The sequence below is a fragment of the Lagopus muta genome, chromosome 7 (genome assembly GCF_023343835.1).
Source record: "Lagopus muta isolate bLagMut1 chromosome 7, bLagMut1 primary, whole genome shotgun sequence".
NCBI classification, from domain to species: domain Eukaryota; kingdom Metazoa; phylum Chordata; class Aves; order Galliformes; family Phasianidae; genus Lagopus; species Lagopus muta.
This window is the reverse complement of record NC_064439.1, coordinates 41,167,904-41,183,966: the sequence shown is the minus strand read 5'-3', so window position 1 is coordinate 41,183,966 and position 16,063 is coordinate 41,167,904. Positions and strand designations below refer to the sequence as shown.

Here is a 16,063-nt window from a genome sequence, read left to right as displayed (position 1 = left end):
GTTGTAAAGGGAGAAGAAAAAATTCTTAAATTGAAAGGAGAAATCGGGATTTTCTTTATCATGGGTTTTTCTGTTGGTATGATCCCCTAATCGTTCCAGTCTTTCTATGTCTGATATTTTTTTAAGCCTCTTTCTGTGCCATTCTGACTGTTACTTTAATTAATAGCCACTCTTCTGGAGCTCTGCATTATACTGCCTTGATTGTTGGGAAATAATTGAATTATTTGAGTACATTTCAGTTTTTCTTTAGGTATTTAGTTATTATTATATTATTCCATCCAGTGTTTATTAGTCCCATTCTTGGATGGGTTTTGTTTTTATTTTTCAGAATACTGTATCCATCATTCTTAGTTACTGTCCATGTAAGGAACACAGATTTCACAAAAATATCCAAGAAGTGCTTTGATGAAGAGTGAACAATTTATTTTGGGAACGATGACTGCACTGGTCTGTAGCATTAGGGCTGCACTTTGGGATAGAAATGAGAATATGCTTGTTGTTAGACTTGTGTCGGGACCACACTGAAGAGGATACATCTTCTCCTTTCTGTAGGAGGAAGGAATCTGTGAAGGTTTGGTCCATAGGCTGAAATTAGCCTTTACTCTGTAGGGTCTCATTTGTAGAGATGATGTAGGCACTTGGAGGTCAGAAGCCGTATCGGCATTTTGAAAAGTTATGTAAGAATATTGTGCTGAGTCACAGCAGGAGGCAACTTCTATTTCCCTGATTCAAACTGTTACAGATTTAAAAGCCAATAATTGCTACCGCTGCTGGTACAGTTTTTAGAAATACTTCTTACACAAACACGTATTTCACATTTGTGAGACTGTCAGCATTTTTTTTATTTGAGAAAAACAATGAAGTGTGCAATGCTGGAAGTCACGTGGATGATCATAGCAATGCTACTTTTCATAACATTAATAATTTTATTTAAAAAAAAGAAAATGTGCCACCCCTGTAAGGAGGGAATATAGTGGGATGTATAAACAATGTTTAAATGTTTACTGACTGTTAATGATCCAGGTGAGCACAGTGTCCCTTTGTACACTTCCTGTGCCAAGGTGAAAATCAGAAAAGTGATCCTTGAGCACGGTAAGGTTTTGTTTTGTTTTTTAGTTCTCTATTGTATGTTAAACAAACTGCTAGTATTATGTTTCAGAAAAGACTTGGTTGGTATCTTGGTTAGATTTGATTATCAAAATGTAGGGTAGGTTTTTTGTTTGCTTGTTTGCTTGGGGATATCTGCTTTCAAACCTTCCTTGGAAATATAATCTTTTGAAATGTTTTGATTCATTTATATCTCTGAAGAAGAGCACTCACAGCAACAAGAAGGCTCAGCTAGGGATAGAGAGAGTTTGTTTTATATGAAGTCTCTTAATTTGCTTGGCACAGTGTGCGTAGCTTCTAAAACTCTGATAGTAGGCAGCATCAGTCTGGGAGCTGTCAGTCCTGGTAGAGCTGAATTTTTTTCTTAGTCCTCGTCAGCAATTTAAAATCCAGTCCTTAAATTTCATAGTTGTTTTTAAAGTAGGCTTGTCCTCTGTCTCAGAGGTATGTACCAAAAATGCACAGTATTTGGCACAGGAGTGAACCTCACAATTTCTGTGGCCTGTTAGTCATTTTTAGCCCTAATATTCTTTAAAATATATAGCACAATCCAGAAATGATTCTGTAAAGGACTGTGTTATTTGATGTGTTTGAGCTGGCATAGCTCCCCAAAGAGGTGGTGGTGTTTCCTCCTGCACGGCTCTTCTAGCTTGCTGCCACCATGAGGTTCATGAAGGAGAAGTGCTCTGTGATGTACCTGTTCTTCAGGTTTTCAACTGAAGGTCAGGCTTTCAACTGGATCAGTCACATGCCCCAGCTTGCTCCTCAGTGTGATACAAAGATGTCCAAAACATGAGGTGGGAGGAGGTGGGACGGGGCCTTAAACTAGTAGCCTGAGTGCTGGATGGAGCATGAGTTGGATTAGATTTTTTTTCTGTCATTTCTTTGCCTTTCATGTGAACGTTTTCTGAAACTCATGAAACATCAGAAATTTTGTCACTCCAAAGAAATAGCCAAAAGTGATTATTTTTGGAACGTGCAAATGGTGACTTCTTGTGTGCTTAGTGGCTTTATTTGAGCTTCATAGGCTAACAGCATCATCTGAATCCAAAAGTATTCTCTATAGTTGTCTGAAATCATTTGACTGAATAGGTGGAGTTTTCTTCCTCTACAGTATCTAAATAATTTTTCTTTAAATTAGCCAATTTAAGTTCAGTAGTGTGCCTTAATTACAGTGCTTTATTTTGGTATCTTTCAAATGAGTGTTGGGTCATTAGTTACTGGCATTTTGCTTCTATCAGACCTAGAAATTGAGGTTTTGTAAGAACTGTGTAATTGAATTGAACGGCTGCTTTCCAGCAGGTGAGGTTAGAACAACTGTATCTAATTGAACTCTATTTCTAGCTCTACAGAATGATTATTTTCATTACATTTAACGTTCATGTTAGTTTTGCATATGCGTGATTGTTGCCTGTGGTTCCTTTATGGGATCCAAGCAATCATGCTTCAGTGGAGCTAAGTAAGTGACTAAATTCATTGTATTACAAAAGAATACATACTTGGTATACTGTCAAGCCTAATGAAGAGAGGCCTGATGCATGCTTGTTCAGGTATTGTTTTAGTCCTTGATTCAAGCCAAGACAACAGGTAGTAAGTGTCTTATCAAGAAATCTTAACAATGCAAGTAGGATGAGAAATGTTGTATTTTAATGTAAGTTCTTGATAACCATCTCTCAGATACCACGCATGCAACTTGATTCTTTCAGAGTAGAATCTAGATGTTAATTCTCTTTGAAATATGGGTCTAGATTAAGGTCCCACTATGCAAAACCACAGTGTTTTTGAAAATATTTTAAGTTAGCAGAGCTATACTTAGTAAAAAATTTTGGAGGTGCACCTTTTCTTATACATTTGAGTTTGTTTGAAATCAGAATTGTATGTTTACATTTAAGGATTTCGTAGAAAAAAAATTTGAAGCATTCCAAGATGAGGTGGTGATGTAGGTCATCAAAAGAGAAGTAACTGTGGGAAAGATAACATGTTTCATTGGTATCTTTTACGGGTAATCCTATTGTATTTCATATATGGTAACTATATGCTGTAATCTTTTGATTTTGGACTAGCTCACACTAAGAAGTACTTGGTGGAAATGAACTCACAAGACTTATTAACAGAGGATGTAGCATTCTCATGCTGGAATTTTCTGTTTTGTTCACTTTTGGAAAATATCACTTGGTTTGGTAATATTTTTTTGCATGTGACTGGTGATGTTTGCTGTATTCATTCACACTTAGTAACTTTTAAAATCAGTGAAGAGAGCAACGAAGCAATCTGCAATTAATTGGTGATACTAAGATCTGACAGCTAGCATCTGTTAGAAGCTGACAACAATGTGTTACAAATAATTGTTCTTTTTAGGCAGAATTCAGGAAGTTAAAGACAACTCTATACTGGTATAAATCTCTGTTCAGCATTGTTTCTTGAACAGCGTGCATCTTAAATTCTTTTCCTTGCTCATAAGTACTAGTTTCAAAACCACTTTGCATTTCATACAAATGGAAGAATGTAAGATCTTTGCACTAGAAGTAAATTCTAAGTGATGAAAAAATTATTCATAGTATTTATTCTTTGCATATAATACAGAAATTGCCACTTTAGAACAGATCACAGGCTCATCAACATGGACTCAGGTTGCAAGTATGGTATTCTTCTAGAGTGACCAAGGAACATTGGCTGAGCTAGTAAATGCCTGATTGAACAGTTCTCCTTTTTACTTGGGTTTAAATAGATCCTAGCAGTTCCTTACTGAATTTTAGATTTTGTTTGAGTTACGTAATCCTGTAGCTTTTATTCTGGCTCCAGCTTCATTTCAGAAAAAAAGATGGGGAAGACCTACCTGCTGTCTATATAATTGCTTTTCATCTTGACATGTGCTTAAAGAATGTTGTGTACAGCTTTTTCTTTCTTAACAAAAAAATGAAAAACTCCAGAATGAAACAAAACTAGAGTTCCTTCTTACTAAATTATTTATTAAAAACCATTTTATTTTACGTAATTTATAAAACTTTGTTTTGAATCATAATGGTGATTTGAGGGTCATGTTGAGTGGAAAACTTAAAGTTCAGAAAATGGTAAGATTAAGTGCATTTGTAGGTAATTCAATGACCTTCAGCGAGTTCTTAACATGGGAGAAGTGAAAATATTCTAAAGAATGATTGAATAAATATGATGAAAGAACATTGGTAGTTAGTAAAGCTTTAAAGGTTAGGAAAAATTCTAATTTCACAATGGAGATCTCTTTCTTGGCCTTTATCAGAATATTTCAGATATTGATGACTGTTTTCATATTCCAGATCAACAGATACCTGAGAAATGTAATGTTTACCAGTATACTCTTTTTCCAATCTGTACAAACTTTCTATACATTTTCTTAAGGTTTTGGCGTTATAAACTGAATGTGTGTATAGCCAAAGAGAAAACTAATAGTAGATAAGCATCTACTATCATTCTATTGCATCATGCATAATATAAATCATTAAACTCTAAGAACTCTTGTGGTATCTTGTTACACTTGATGAAATAAATAGTATCTCAAAGTCACCTCTTGGAAATATAAAACTGCAATCCTGCTAGAAATACTGAATATTTTACTGGAAAGTACAGTATACAGGGTTCAAAATTGTTGATTTCTTACAAGTGATCTGAACAAAATGAAATATTGAAGTGGTTCATGACTTCAGGGATTTTGCTTCTTGGTTGAAGTTGACAGTAGTGTTTTCTTTTGAAATAGTGCTTTAGATGGCTCTGTGGTTTTCTATGAATTGCAAGAATGTTTCTGCAGCTAAAGAATTAATCATGGCCCCCAGTGTGCTCTCTCTGCTAAGTGCACAGCTGTTGTATGACGCACTTGCACTTGGCTTTGGAGAGTTTGCTAATTCCATCTTCCAGTAGAGATGCCAGAAGCAGTCTACTTGGAAAACATGGCTGTAATGGATAGTTCTAAAAGAAAAAATTGCTGCAGGCAAGTAGGCCACCAATCAGAGTATTCAAGTGGAAGAGGAAAGAACCTCCCTTTGGAAATGTCGATGTTTTCAGCATTTGCCTATTTTTCTCTTCACTTCTGCTATCAGGGAAGATGACCAAGTGTTGTCCGTAGGTACAACTACAACATGGAAGTATGCATGATTATTCCCAGTTTTATTTTCCTGTGTTTGGCTGGAAGGTTCTGATGCTGCAACTAACAGGACTGCAGCATTGGGAAGTGCATTAGCGGAGAAAAGATCTCTATAAATTGGATCATCTTGTTACAATAATTAAATGATCAGGGCAGCCACAAGCCCTGTGGACAGACTTTTCCTTTTGGAAACTGACAATGTGGATTTAAGCACACACTGTAATCTGCTTTTCTTTTGTGTAACAATGAGCCAGATTTTCCTGTTGAGTCTCTCCTTGCAGTAAACAGAACTCCAGAGCCAGTGATTATATTTGCCTCAAATGTTGAGGCATTGAAGATGCTTTATTTGTTACTTTGTTTTACAGCTTGTCAGATGAGTCCAGATCAAATGTGTTAAATGCTTTTACTACAGACTGTGTAGTGAAAACAAGCTGTGTTCAAGAGATGGACCTATTGTAGTTGGGAGAAGAAATGTTCCTTGGTTTATCTTGAAGTCCAAGCAGCCGTACTCTTCCTTTCTTGACACTGCCTTTCATTAAGTTGTGGTATATTTTGTTATACAGCTACTTTTGGTTGGGGTTTTTGTTTTTATGGTGTCAAATATTGACATTGGTTAAAATTTTTTCATAATACCACATACAGTCACATTGTATATCGTTGTAGCATGACTCCATCATGCTTCTTACTCTCTAAAGCAACACTGAAGTATTGTACTAGAATATGTTCATTGTATAGATATATTTAAGATACTTTCTTGTATCTGAAGAACTTTGCTAAAAGTAAAAAGTAAACATTTATAAAACATTAATGAGTCTGACTTAAATTATTGTTTATTGCTGGAAACTTTACAGTAAGTCTAACCCAGACTTGTTTCTTTATTGTTTTCTTTACAGAATTGGTAAAGGGTTTCAAGGTGTCATGAAAAGGTGGGGATTTAAAGGCCAGCCTGCCAGCCACGGCCAAACTAAAACTCACAGACGTCCTGGAGCAATATCTACCAATGTAAGGATTCTTATGCCTTCCCACTTTCTGTTGTAAACATTCTCCTGTATATTTAGAACTACTAACTAGAAATGAATTATTTGCTCTGTGGTAGCAGAGAACCCCAGCTGTTCCAAGTGAGAATCAGAAACCTATATAATGAACAGTGCAGATAAATGTATGAGTGTACTTTATTGCTGGTAAGTAGCTGAGCAAATTGTGGTACTTGTACTGTAGCTGAGAGAAATAGTCTTAAAACTTCACAGAGAATTCTAAAAATCATTTCTGCATTAGGGAAGATTTACTCGTTGTTTTATGCTGCAGATATTGTGCTGTTCTCTGCAGAAATAGATGGCTGTACTGTGAAACCCCCAATTGCTTTTGTCACTTATACTGGTTTGTGGAGCTGCTTAATGAGCTCTTTCATCCCAGAAGTAGTTCCTTGGCTTCATAGCCTTTTTAAGCAGACTATGAAATATTTTCAAGTTTTAAACTATAAGCAGTATTACTTGAAAAATTCTTTGAAACAGATACATTTTAAATTCTGTCCTTGTAACATTTGCACAACATTTAGGCTGAACTAAGAGGACTTTCTGCAATCTAGCTTTGCTGCAGAATTAAAACCAACAGAGTCACAGTACTGAGCCTGAATTGTCTGTAATTTTCCAGTCTAGTGCTGACCACCTCAGGTGTTTTTGTAATCCTGCCCTGTGCAGGACAAAATTGTGTTCTAGAGCTTTATTGCAGTTGATTTTCTGAAATAAAGACTTTCCAAGAAGTTGAATAAATAAAGACAATTAATTATTAATACGATGTTATAGGAGGCTGAGGCAAAACCGTGGAAAATACTATAGAACTGAAAATTACTTAACTTATTCTTGCCTTTTTTTTTTTTTTTTTTTTTTTCTCCTTTTTTGGTGCCTTTTATTCTCCAGGCTATTCCCAGCTAAGCAAAAATGGAATACAAAAATTAAGCAATAGCAAGAAGTGTCATTTTAGATTATCTTTTGAAGAAAACACATGCTTTAAAAATCCACTGTACATATGTATAAAACTCATGGATTGGATGAAGGGAGAAGCTAAACTTTGTCTTTAACTATGGCAGTCTTCTAAGGCAGGACTGCTCTGGAGCTCTACTGGCACCCGCAAGTATTTTAGGCATGTTTGCCAGTTGCTACTGGCTGTGATATGGATGAGAGCAGTGTGATGACAGCAGTTTCAAAGAACTGCACCTTATCTTCTTTTTCACTAAACAAGCATATGAGATGAGTGAATATTTTGTCTGAATCTATAACAATTACATAGTAAGCAAAGCTAGAATCCTTTAGTGGTTACAGCAGTATTATTTATAGTGGTTTTATGGTTGATGTCAATTATTTCAGAAAACACACAAAGTAATACTTAGCATCCAGCAAGTGAGGATTAGCATTTTAAATGCTTATCAATATTACATGTTTTCGACATTGTAAATACCAGCCTATTTTCCTTCCAGCTACTCTCAAGTTTCTAGGATACCTTTTGCAAATATGTAATTTTGAGGTCTATTTTTATCTAGAAAGTTTCCAGAGTTTTTCCTGGAAAGAAAATGCCTGGTAAAATGGGTAACATCTATAGGACGTCTTTTGCATTAAAGGTAAGTCTGACTGTACTGCAGTGTGAATAAGGTGGGTGCATCACCAAGCAGATGGACTTAGCTGCGTGTCATAGTGTACTGTCTGCTGCTTTTGCCAGCAGTAAGCTTATTTGAAAAACGGTAGCAGCAAATGTGTGTTCCTGTCTTTTTGTGTCTTACAAAGATGTCTGAATTTTGTTTACATGTACGTAGTCCAAGGGGACTGTGATTTCAGATGATTCTTCCACAGCTCTCGTTTTGCACTCTGTCCCTAGACCTCTGCCTCTGCAGTAGAAAAAGCATTCTGGTGTCCTTCAGTGAATATTTTCATGCCCATTCCGCCTGTTCAAAGCCTATTACATCTACTATTCTGTCTCTGCCAGCAAGCTCTGCAGTTTGCACAAAAAGCATATTAGCCTTTAGGCTGCGACAAAGCGTGCTGCTGCCTTCTAACTAAAACTAATGATTCATAACTAGAAAACGTGCTTGTTCAATTGAGCACTTCATGGAATTTAGAAACTGACAAATGGTTGCAATAATGTTTGCGTGAACATATTTGTCTTAATTTGTCACACAGGAGTTTTACAACAGCTCTTAGTGTTAGGAGGAAAAGAGACCTGGGAGTTTCAGTTGGGCTGCCTTAACCTGCCTGACTGTAAGCGCCTTAAAACTGTTTGACTCCTGAATTAGAAGGCTGTGCACTTCAAATAACGTATGGCTGAATGTTGTGGCACGTTAAGGTCTCTGCAGAATATTCTTCTTCCTCAGAATACCAGCTCCAGTTAATCAGTTTGTGCTTTACTTAGCTGCCATTTGTAAAGCTGGAATAAAATGAGCATAGTAATGTTGTGGTTTCTTTGTCTTCTAGGTGTGGAGGATCAACACAAAATATGATATTATTTATGTACATGGCTCTGTTCCGGGTCACACGAATTGTCTGGTGAAGGTATGTGGGCTAGTTTCAACTTTCTGGTGTTAGTGACTGCTAAGCTCTCTACTGTTCTCTTATTAAAACAGGAGGAAAAAAAAAAAAAAAAAAAAAAAAACCATCGTTGAATGCAATCATTTCTTTAGAGTTCGATCTTGTATTATTGAATTAAAGCAAGTAGGATCAGCTCTCTGAAACAGTGGTTAATAGGAGCGGTGGATCACTGCTTAAAAAGTTCATTTTTAGGTTTGCAGCAGGATTGTGCATTCTTGTAGCATGTGATAAGCCAGCAGTTACTGGAATTCTCAGGGCTAGGTGCATCCTCTTCTAATCTGAATCAATAGTATGTTGGTGAGATCTCCAGAATGTTATTTAAGGGCTGTTTTCATGAACAGAATACAGAAATACAACAAGCACTGCCTTAAAAGTTATTCAAGGCATTCACATACATGGCAGCAGCACTTAGCTTTCTAAGAAGTAATTGAGACAGCTTGAGTTCACAATAATGAGTTCCCTTTGCAATCAGTATAAATGTATCTGTGACATTTTACAGAATTAATTGTCAATTGCTAATTTTATGGAGTGCATTTTAAGATTATTTAAGAGAAACTGAAACAGTGAGAAGTCTGTGTTTTTACAATGTAGATAATTTACATCAAAGAAAGGCAAATACTTCCGAAGATTTTTTTTTTCCCAAAATAGATTTTTCTTCCTACTGAGTATATTCTACACATTTGCAAACAAATTCCTTGTAAGTTGTTTCTTTTCTGACTTAACATGTTGATATCAAATATCTTCAGTGATGTTGATTATAAAGCTCACCAGATATACAGGTAGGTTTATAACGAATATAGTTTAAAATCCTCAAAAGTACTGTAAGGATTTAAATGATCTTTCTTTAAGTGATCTCTTGAGAAGCTACAGAGTTCAGGAAGTTCTGATGTTTTGAACAAGTTTATTATGTTCTTGGACTATTTTTACCATGAACGTTTCTGATATTTACTGTCTGGTTGTGGAGCAGAAGTCCACAGTCCAGTGGCTGGGCATTAGGTAAAGTAGAGCTAGCTTCAGAATAGGTGTTTTACAGCAAAATGTTTCTTTTTGTGTTTCTCTGGTTGGAAAGCAGGCCCTTTTTCTGAGCAAGGCGTATATGAATTGCTTTGATTGTCATGTCTGCTCGAGGCCTGGATAATGGCTTTACACATTTCTCTCCCAAGATTTGGATGATAAAATGGGTAAACATGTTCAGGAGAAAAAGTTTTCCAGGGGAGCTTTTCTGCAAAATCCCCGTGCACTACATAGGTGACATAAAATGAAGGCTATAGATTCATTGGCTTTTCACTGGTCTATCAAACGAACGACCTAGTCTTCAGCTTTGTTCTAAGTATCTTTGTTCAGCCTGAGACTTGAAACTGATAGATAGCTTTACATTAGTCTGAGGTTTAATTAAGTGTGAATTTGTTGTCAGATCATAGTTTTAAATCACATATGTATACTAGCAATGTAATGTAGCTGAAAATACTATTAACATTTGATGCCCTGTCCTTATTACTTGATCTTAATAGTACTCTTAAGAACTAATTGTTGCAAAAGGTTGTGCATCTTTGTAATGCTGTTAAAATCTATCCACACTTAAATGGTCCAGTGGCAAATAAATGTACTCATCTCAGATCCTGCAAGGATGTGTTTCATGAAACCGTTGAGGCTTTGAATACAGTTCTTATTTGTACTAACTAAAGACTTATTTTAACTAGACTCAGTAGGTTCTTTGTTTTTCAGGTTTCTAAGTTAGTTAAGAGAAGAAACACTTATTAAACATCTGTAATACAGCCTGTGTTATACATTTTTGTGTATACCGTGAAGCTCTCATTTAAATCAGTGCTACCTTATTGATCAGGCACTATACGTTTCTGTTTGGAGAAGAACTTACTGGAAATGTGCTTTCCTTTATGATGAACCTCTTTCACCTTTTTATTTCAACTTTACCTTTTCTTTGCTAAGAAATTACTCTTGCTTAGTGTACAATCAACGAACATACAGATGATATAGTATATTTGAGAGCTTGGCTATGTAATTATTATACTAGAGCCGAAAAGGACACTCACCCTATCCTAGTCTCACATAGGAAACTCCAGTGGAGTAGATCTCCAGAAGAGATCCTTCTCTACTGGTAGCCAGCTCTTAAATGGGTCTAGGAGAGGTGCAGCTAGGCTCCAGCCCTTCCTGCAGCACAGCTGAATTGCCTTCACCTGTGCTCCTATGGCTGACTTATTGCTCACCTCAGGTGATCAATCAGTGCTTCAGGTCGTGATTCAGCAGCCCCATACACTTGGTCTGGAACATCTTCCCTTCACCAGCCTGGCTTTTCTGTTTTTGTTCTGAAAGCAGTCCTGCTGTTAGCTTAAAAAAGAAATGCTTGAGGCAGCAGTACTGCCATTTTCCACAAACTTGTTGACAGGAGACTGCTGGGCCAAGCCATCTGAGCACATCCAGTAAACAACTGTGTTGACATCTGTAACGTGAAGAGGATAATGGACTTTGATTGTCAGGGCAGTCTGCTGCATTAATAGCTAAGTGCTTGCCATTTCTAGTGGCCACTTCTGTTCAGTTCACTCACCACAGATAATGATTGGAACTTTATCCTAATATCAAAAGTAAAGATGGCTTCATAGCTTTTTTTTTTTCAAGTGATTTCTGCCTTATTATTACTATAAAAGATGAGGAAGAGGCTGAGGTACTCAGTGCCTAATTTGATCTGTCTTTAATGGTCAGAACAGTTATTCTGAGGGTACTTAGCCCCCTGAGGGAATGGGGAATAGAATAAGCCTGCCTGTAATTCAGGAGGAAACAGCAATCTCCTGCTCCAACTAGACTATCACAAGAATATGGACCTTGATGGGACCCACCCAGGGGTACTGAGGGAACTGGCAGAAGTGCCAGCAATCCTGGTCAACCAGGGAGGTTCCAAACGACTGGAGACTGGCCAGTGTGATGCCCATCTACAAGAAGGGTCAGAAGGTGGGTCCAGGGAACTTCAGGCCTGTCACATCAGTATTGAAAATCTTATAGAGCCGATCATCTTGAGTGCCATTACACAGCATCTGCAGGACAGCCAGGGAATCAGGCCTAGACAGCATGTGTTGGTTCTTGGAAGGCAGGTTCTGCCTGACCAACCTCATCTCTTTCTATGACTGGGTGACCTACCTAGTGGCAGAGGGAAGGGCAGTTGATGTAATCTGCCTAGAATTTAGTAAAGCCTCTGTCTCACACTTCATCTGGAGAAGCTGACAGCTTGGAGAGGTGTACTCTTCACTGGATGAAAAACTGTCTGGATGCCAAAAAGGCCAGTGCCATCCTGACTTGTATCAGAAGCAGTGTAGCTGGCAGAACTAGGGAAGTGATTGTTCCTCAGCACTGGACACTGATGAGGCCACACCTCAAGTACTGTGTTCAGTTTTGGGCCCCTCACTGCAAGAAGAACATTGAGGCCCTGGAGAGATCCAGAGATGGGCAATGAAGCTGTGAGGAATCTGGAGCACAAGTCTTATGGGGAGCAGCTGAGGGAGCTGCGATCGTTCAGACTGGAGAAGAGGCTCAGGGGAGACCTGATCGCTCTCTATAGCTGCCTGAAAGGAGGCTGTGGTGAGGTGGGGGTCAGCCTGTTCTCCCAGGTAACAGTGATAGGATGAAAGGGAATGGCCTCAAGCTGTGCCAGGGGATGTTCAGGTTGGGTATTAGGAAGAATTTCCAAACAGCAGTGAGGCAGTGTCACAGGCTGCCCAGGGAGGTGGTGCAGTCACCGTCCCTGGAGGTGCTCAAGAACCGTGTGGATGTGGCACTGAGGGACGAGGTCAGTGGGCATGGTGGGGTGGGATGATCCTAGTGTATTTTCCAGCCTTAATGATTCTGTGATTCAGAGTGACACAAAGCACTTTTCTGACTGCTTTGCTGTCTTTTAGTTTGATGATCAGAATCTGTGTTAATTGTACTTGTAATATACCTATCTTTTTGCAAATGTTTCAAGCCATAGTTATCTGAAATTTAAAAGTCCAGTGTCTTCAGGTATGGTTTTTGGCATACATATTTCAGAGTTGCAGCTACTTTCATTATTAGAAATGAAGGGTGAGGTGGAATTAAGTGTTTCATCCCTTAGGGCTGTCTGACTAACGTAATAGAATATATGAAGGAACTTGGCCAAATTGCTACAAACTCAGACTTCCATGGATTTTTTATTTTAAAGTCTGTTTTGAGATGAAGGTACAGTACTCACTTGTGGTGGTTTTTAGTTTGTTTTGAGTATTCCTTCCACGTTTGTTGTTTTGTTTTGTGTACATACAGACTTTGACTTTCTTTACATTGATGTATAGCTATTTGTAGCTGAGCAGAGAAATCATAGGATATTAGCTTTCATTATAACTGTTAGTTGCACTAAATACCTGTCTGCAATTAGGTAGGAGTAGTGTCTAGGGGATGTGAAACCATCTGTCTTTGAGCTCAAGAAGTGAAATATCACATTATACTCTTCTCTGCGTGCCTCTAAGTGGAAAGCATTCTTTGTTCAGTACCCACTCTTTGTTGCTTGGTAACCATTAAAATCACAGTGCACCTTAAAGCATGTATTTATTTTATGTTACGTATTTTTGGAAACTTACTGCATCAGCAGATGGAGATGAAGCACTTAGATTTTTTTCAAGATTCATTATCAGCACAAAAGGTGCAGAATATGGGGATCAGTGGATTCCTGGTTTAATTAGAACACAGTTTTCATTTGATATCGTATGCTGAACCATAAAGTTAAATAACTGACACAAGTAACGTTTCTAAGCCAACTGGAAAACCAATCAACAAAGCTTACTTTAGCATGGATTTCTTTCTCAATGACAAGGTCTAACAAAGTTAAGAAAAACTATCAGCACTGTAGAATGTGTGGAATTTTTTGTTCGTAGTGTGGTGTTGCAGAATGAACATCAGTACATTACTGTGTTGTGCCTACAAGCACAACCTCCCTCAGGTAATACCTGTTACTCTTGCTGTATCTTTTTAGATTATAGAACCTACAGTTAACTACTGTGGTACTGATTCTCTGGGGGAAATAAAGCTAATAGGTTTAGTTGGTTGGGTGGGTTTTTTTTTTTGGTTGGTTCATTGGTTGTGTTTGGTTGCTTGGTTTTGTTTTTCTGGAAGCTGATGGTGCTTGCTTTTTTTTTCTTTTCCCTCCCATATGTATTATCAGAAAGTTCTCTATTCACTCATTCAAGAGAAAAGCATAAGACTAATCTCTTTTTTAAGTATCTCCTTTCTAACAGAGGGGATGTTGTAATATTGTATATTACACTACTGGATGCTATAGTTTAGGTTTTATAATATTTCATACATTACCTGTTTTTAAGACACTTAGTTTTTTTCATATATTCAGTGCCGAACACTATGTTGATTTTTGCAAGGTAGAATTAAACTTGAAGCATATCATTGCTTTAGTGTAGTAGTGTGTTTGAGCTAAGAAACAACTTCTCAGTCTTCCCCTACCGTTTCTTACATTTTTCTCTTTATTAAAAGTTTGTAGAAGTTTGCATCCTACTTATTTTGTGTCTCACTTGCCAATATTGCTGACACCTGAGTTGGGTGTGCTGTGCTCAAATGGAGGAATTGTTGGAACAGTGTTATTCCTTGACCTCTTTCACCTTCCCTGTCCTGGACCGTGATAGATTGGTGCGGGGATGTTCTTTAAGGAAAAGTAAGGCAGGTCAGATATGGTTATAGTTCTTGAAATACTTCTTTTCTCTAACTGAAAATGGCACAGTGGCTGAGCTAGGTAACATATGACACCTGAGAAGATTACTTCTAACATTCAGTATATTGAAACACATTTTCCTGTCTGGCAAACAGTTTGCATTCTTGGCTATAGTTGCTAACACAGCCCAAAGCCCTGTTAAACTGCCAGTGTGAGTTGTGACTTCAGCATCGAGTTTTAATGCATGCTTAAGACCATATTACTTCATGTTGATAGACTGCTGAATTTGTGTTTGTTTATACCAGCCAGACTACATGGGACATGCATATCTGCAGTTTATTAAGTGTCTGCAAGCTCCATGACTGTTAAAGATACAGTGACAAAACCATGACAAAACCATGACAAAGTCCAACTTCAACTTTCTCTAAAGCTTTTCTCAGTAAAAAAAAAAAATCACTGAGAATATACTGTAGTGCTACTATGTGTATTACCTACCTGTAGAATATATTCTATAAATTCTATAGTATATTAACAATATTTAAGCAAACCAGGTGGTTATGTTGTTTTGAGTTATAGAGTGAATGCTTCTATGGATTATGATAGTCAGTTGGGCACTGAGCACAGCTCCATCTGTGAGTAAAAGCTGGATCCACTTGATTTTAATAACAGGGCATTAACACTTACCTGGATATCATGGGATTTCCTGTTTTCCCCATTTTTTTTCCCCTTATTTTTTCTTTCTTAGAGGAAGAGAGCAGAAAGGGGTCAGTGCTATCAGTTGTGAATGCATTGGATTTATACTGCCTGAAAGCCTGAGAAAAGTGCTGCTTAAAGATTTAATGATGACATGCCTAAGAATCGTAGATGTTACTTTGTAGGGCCTGCAGGCAGTTATGAGAGAGGTTTGTATGTTGATTATTTGTAAATAATTGCAAATGTGTTAGAGCCTACTGCCTTTCTGTAAGAGATTACCAGAGCAATTGCTTATATAGCAGTTTCAACACAGAATGTAAAAAATATTTTATGGTTTCTGGGAAGGAAGAAAGTGAAGTGTTACTTGATACAGTTTTGGAGTCTTTGCTATAAAGCATTGTTTTGCAGTGGGATTGTGACTCTGAGGAATAAGGTGAAAGACATACTGTTTTTCCCTTTATTAGGGCTGCTCTCAGAAGATTACTTGGACAACTGGAAGACCTGTGCTGTGTCATTTAAAAGACAGTATTTGCAGAAACAAATATAACTGCTGATGCATTCTGTTTAGCTTCTTTATATTATTGTGAAATTATTGTGCAGAAATCTGAGCTATTACATACAGAAAATTTGGCGTACTGCATTATTCATAAGCATAAAGCAAGACATCCAGGAATTCTGTAGAGAAAATAGATAAAAATTGTACCATGTTCTAAGATGCTAATTGGAATTTTCACATGTGAAGTGAATTTGTATTACTTTTTTTATAGGATTAATAATACCTAAGAACTTTTGGAAGTTTGAAGACAGAAGAAAGAGGGAAATTCATTCAATCTGATATTAATGCTTTAATATGATGCTTCAGGATGTTTTGCCTGATGCTTTACTTGCACTTGAAAG

The 16,063-nt window shown here is 37.3% G+C and overlaps 1 protein-coding gene across 2 annotated transcripts in view; it reads left to right on the top strand.

The window, feature by feature from the left end:
- Positions 1 to 16,063, top strand: part of MRPL3 (mitochondrial ribosomal protein L3) — a 48,928-nt gene that overhangs the window by 9,598 nt on the left and 23,267 nt on the right. For both annotated transcript variants that reach the window (XM_048952027.1, XM_048952026.1), the window contains exons 7-9: positions 6,115 to 6,223; positions 7,758 to 7,835; positions 8,683 to 8,760. In XM_048952027.1, the coding sequence (XP_048807984.1) occupies positions 6,115 to 6,223; positions 7,758 to 7,835; positions 8,683 to 8,760 (265 nt within the window). The remainder of the gene's footprint in view (positions 1 to 6,114; positions 6,224 to 7,757; positions 7,836 to 8,682; positions 8,761 to 16,063) is intronic.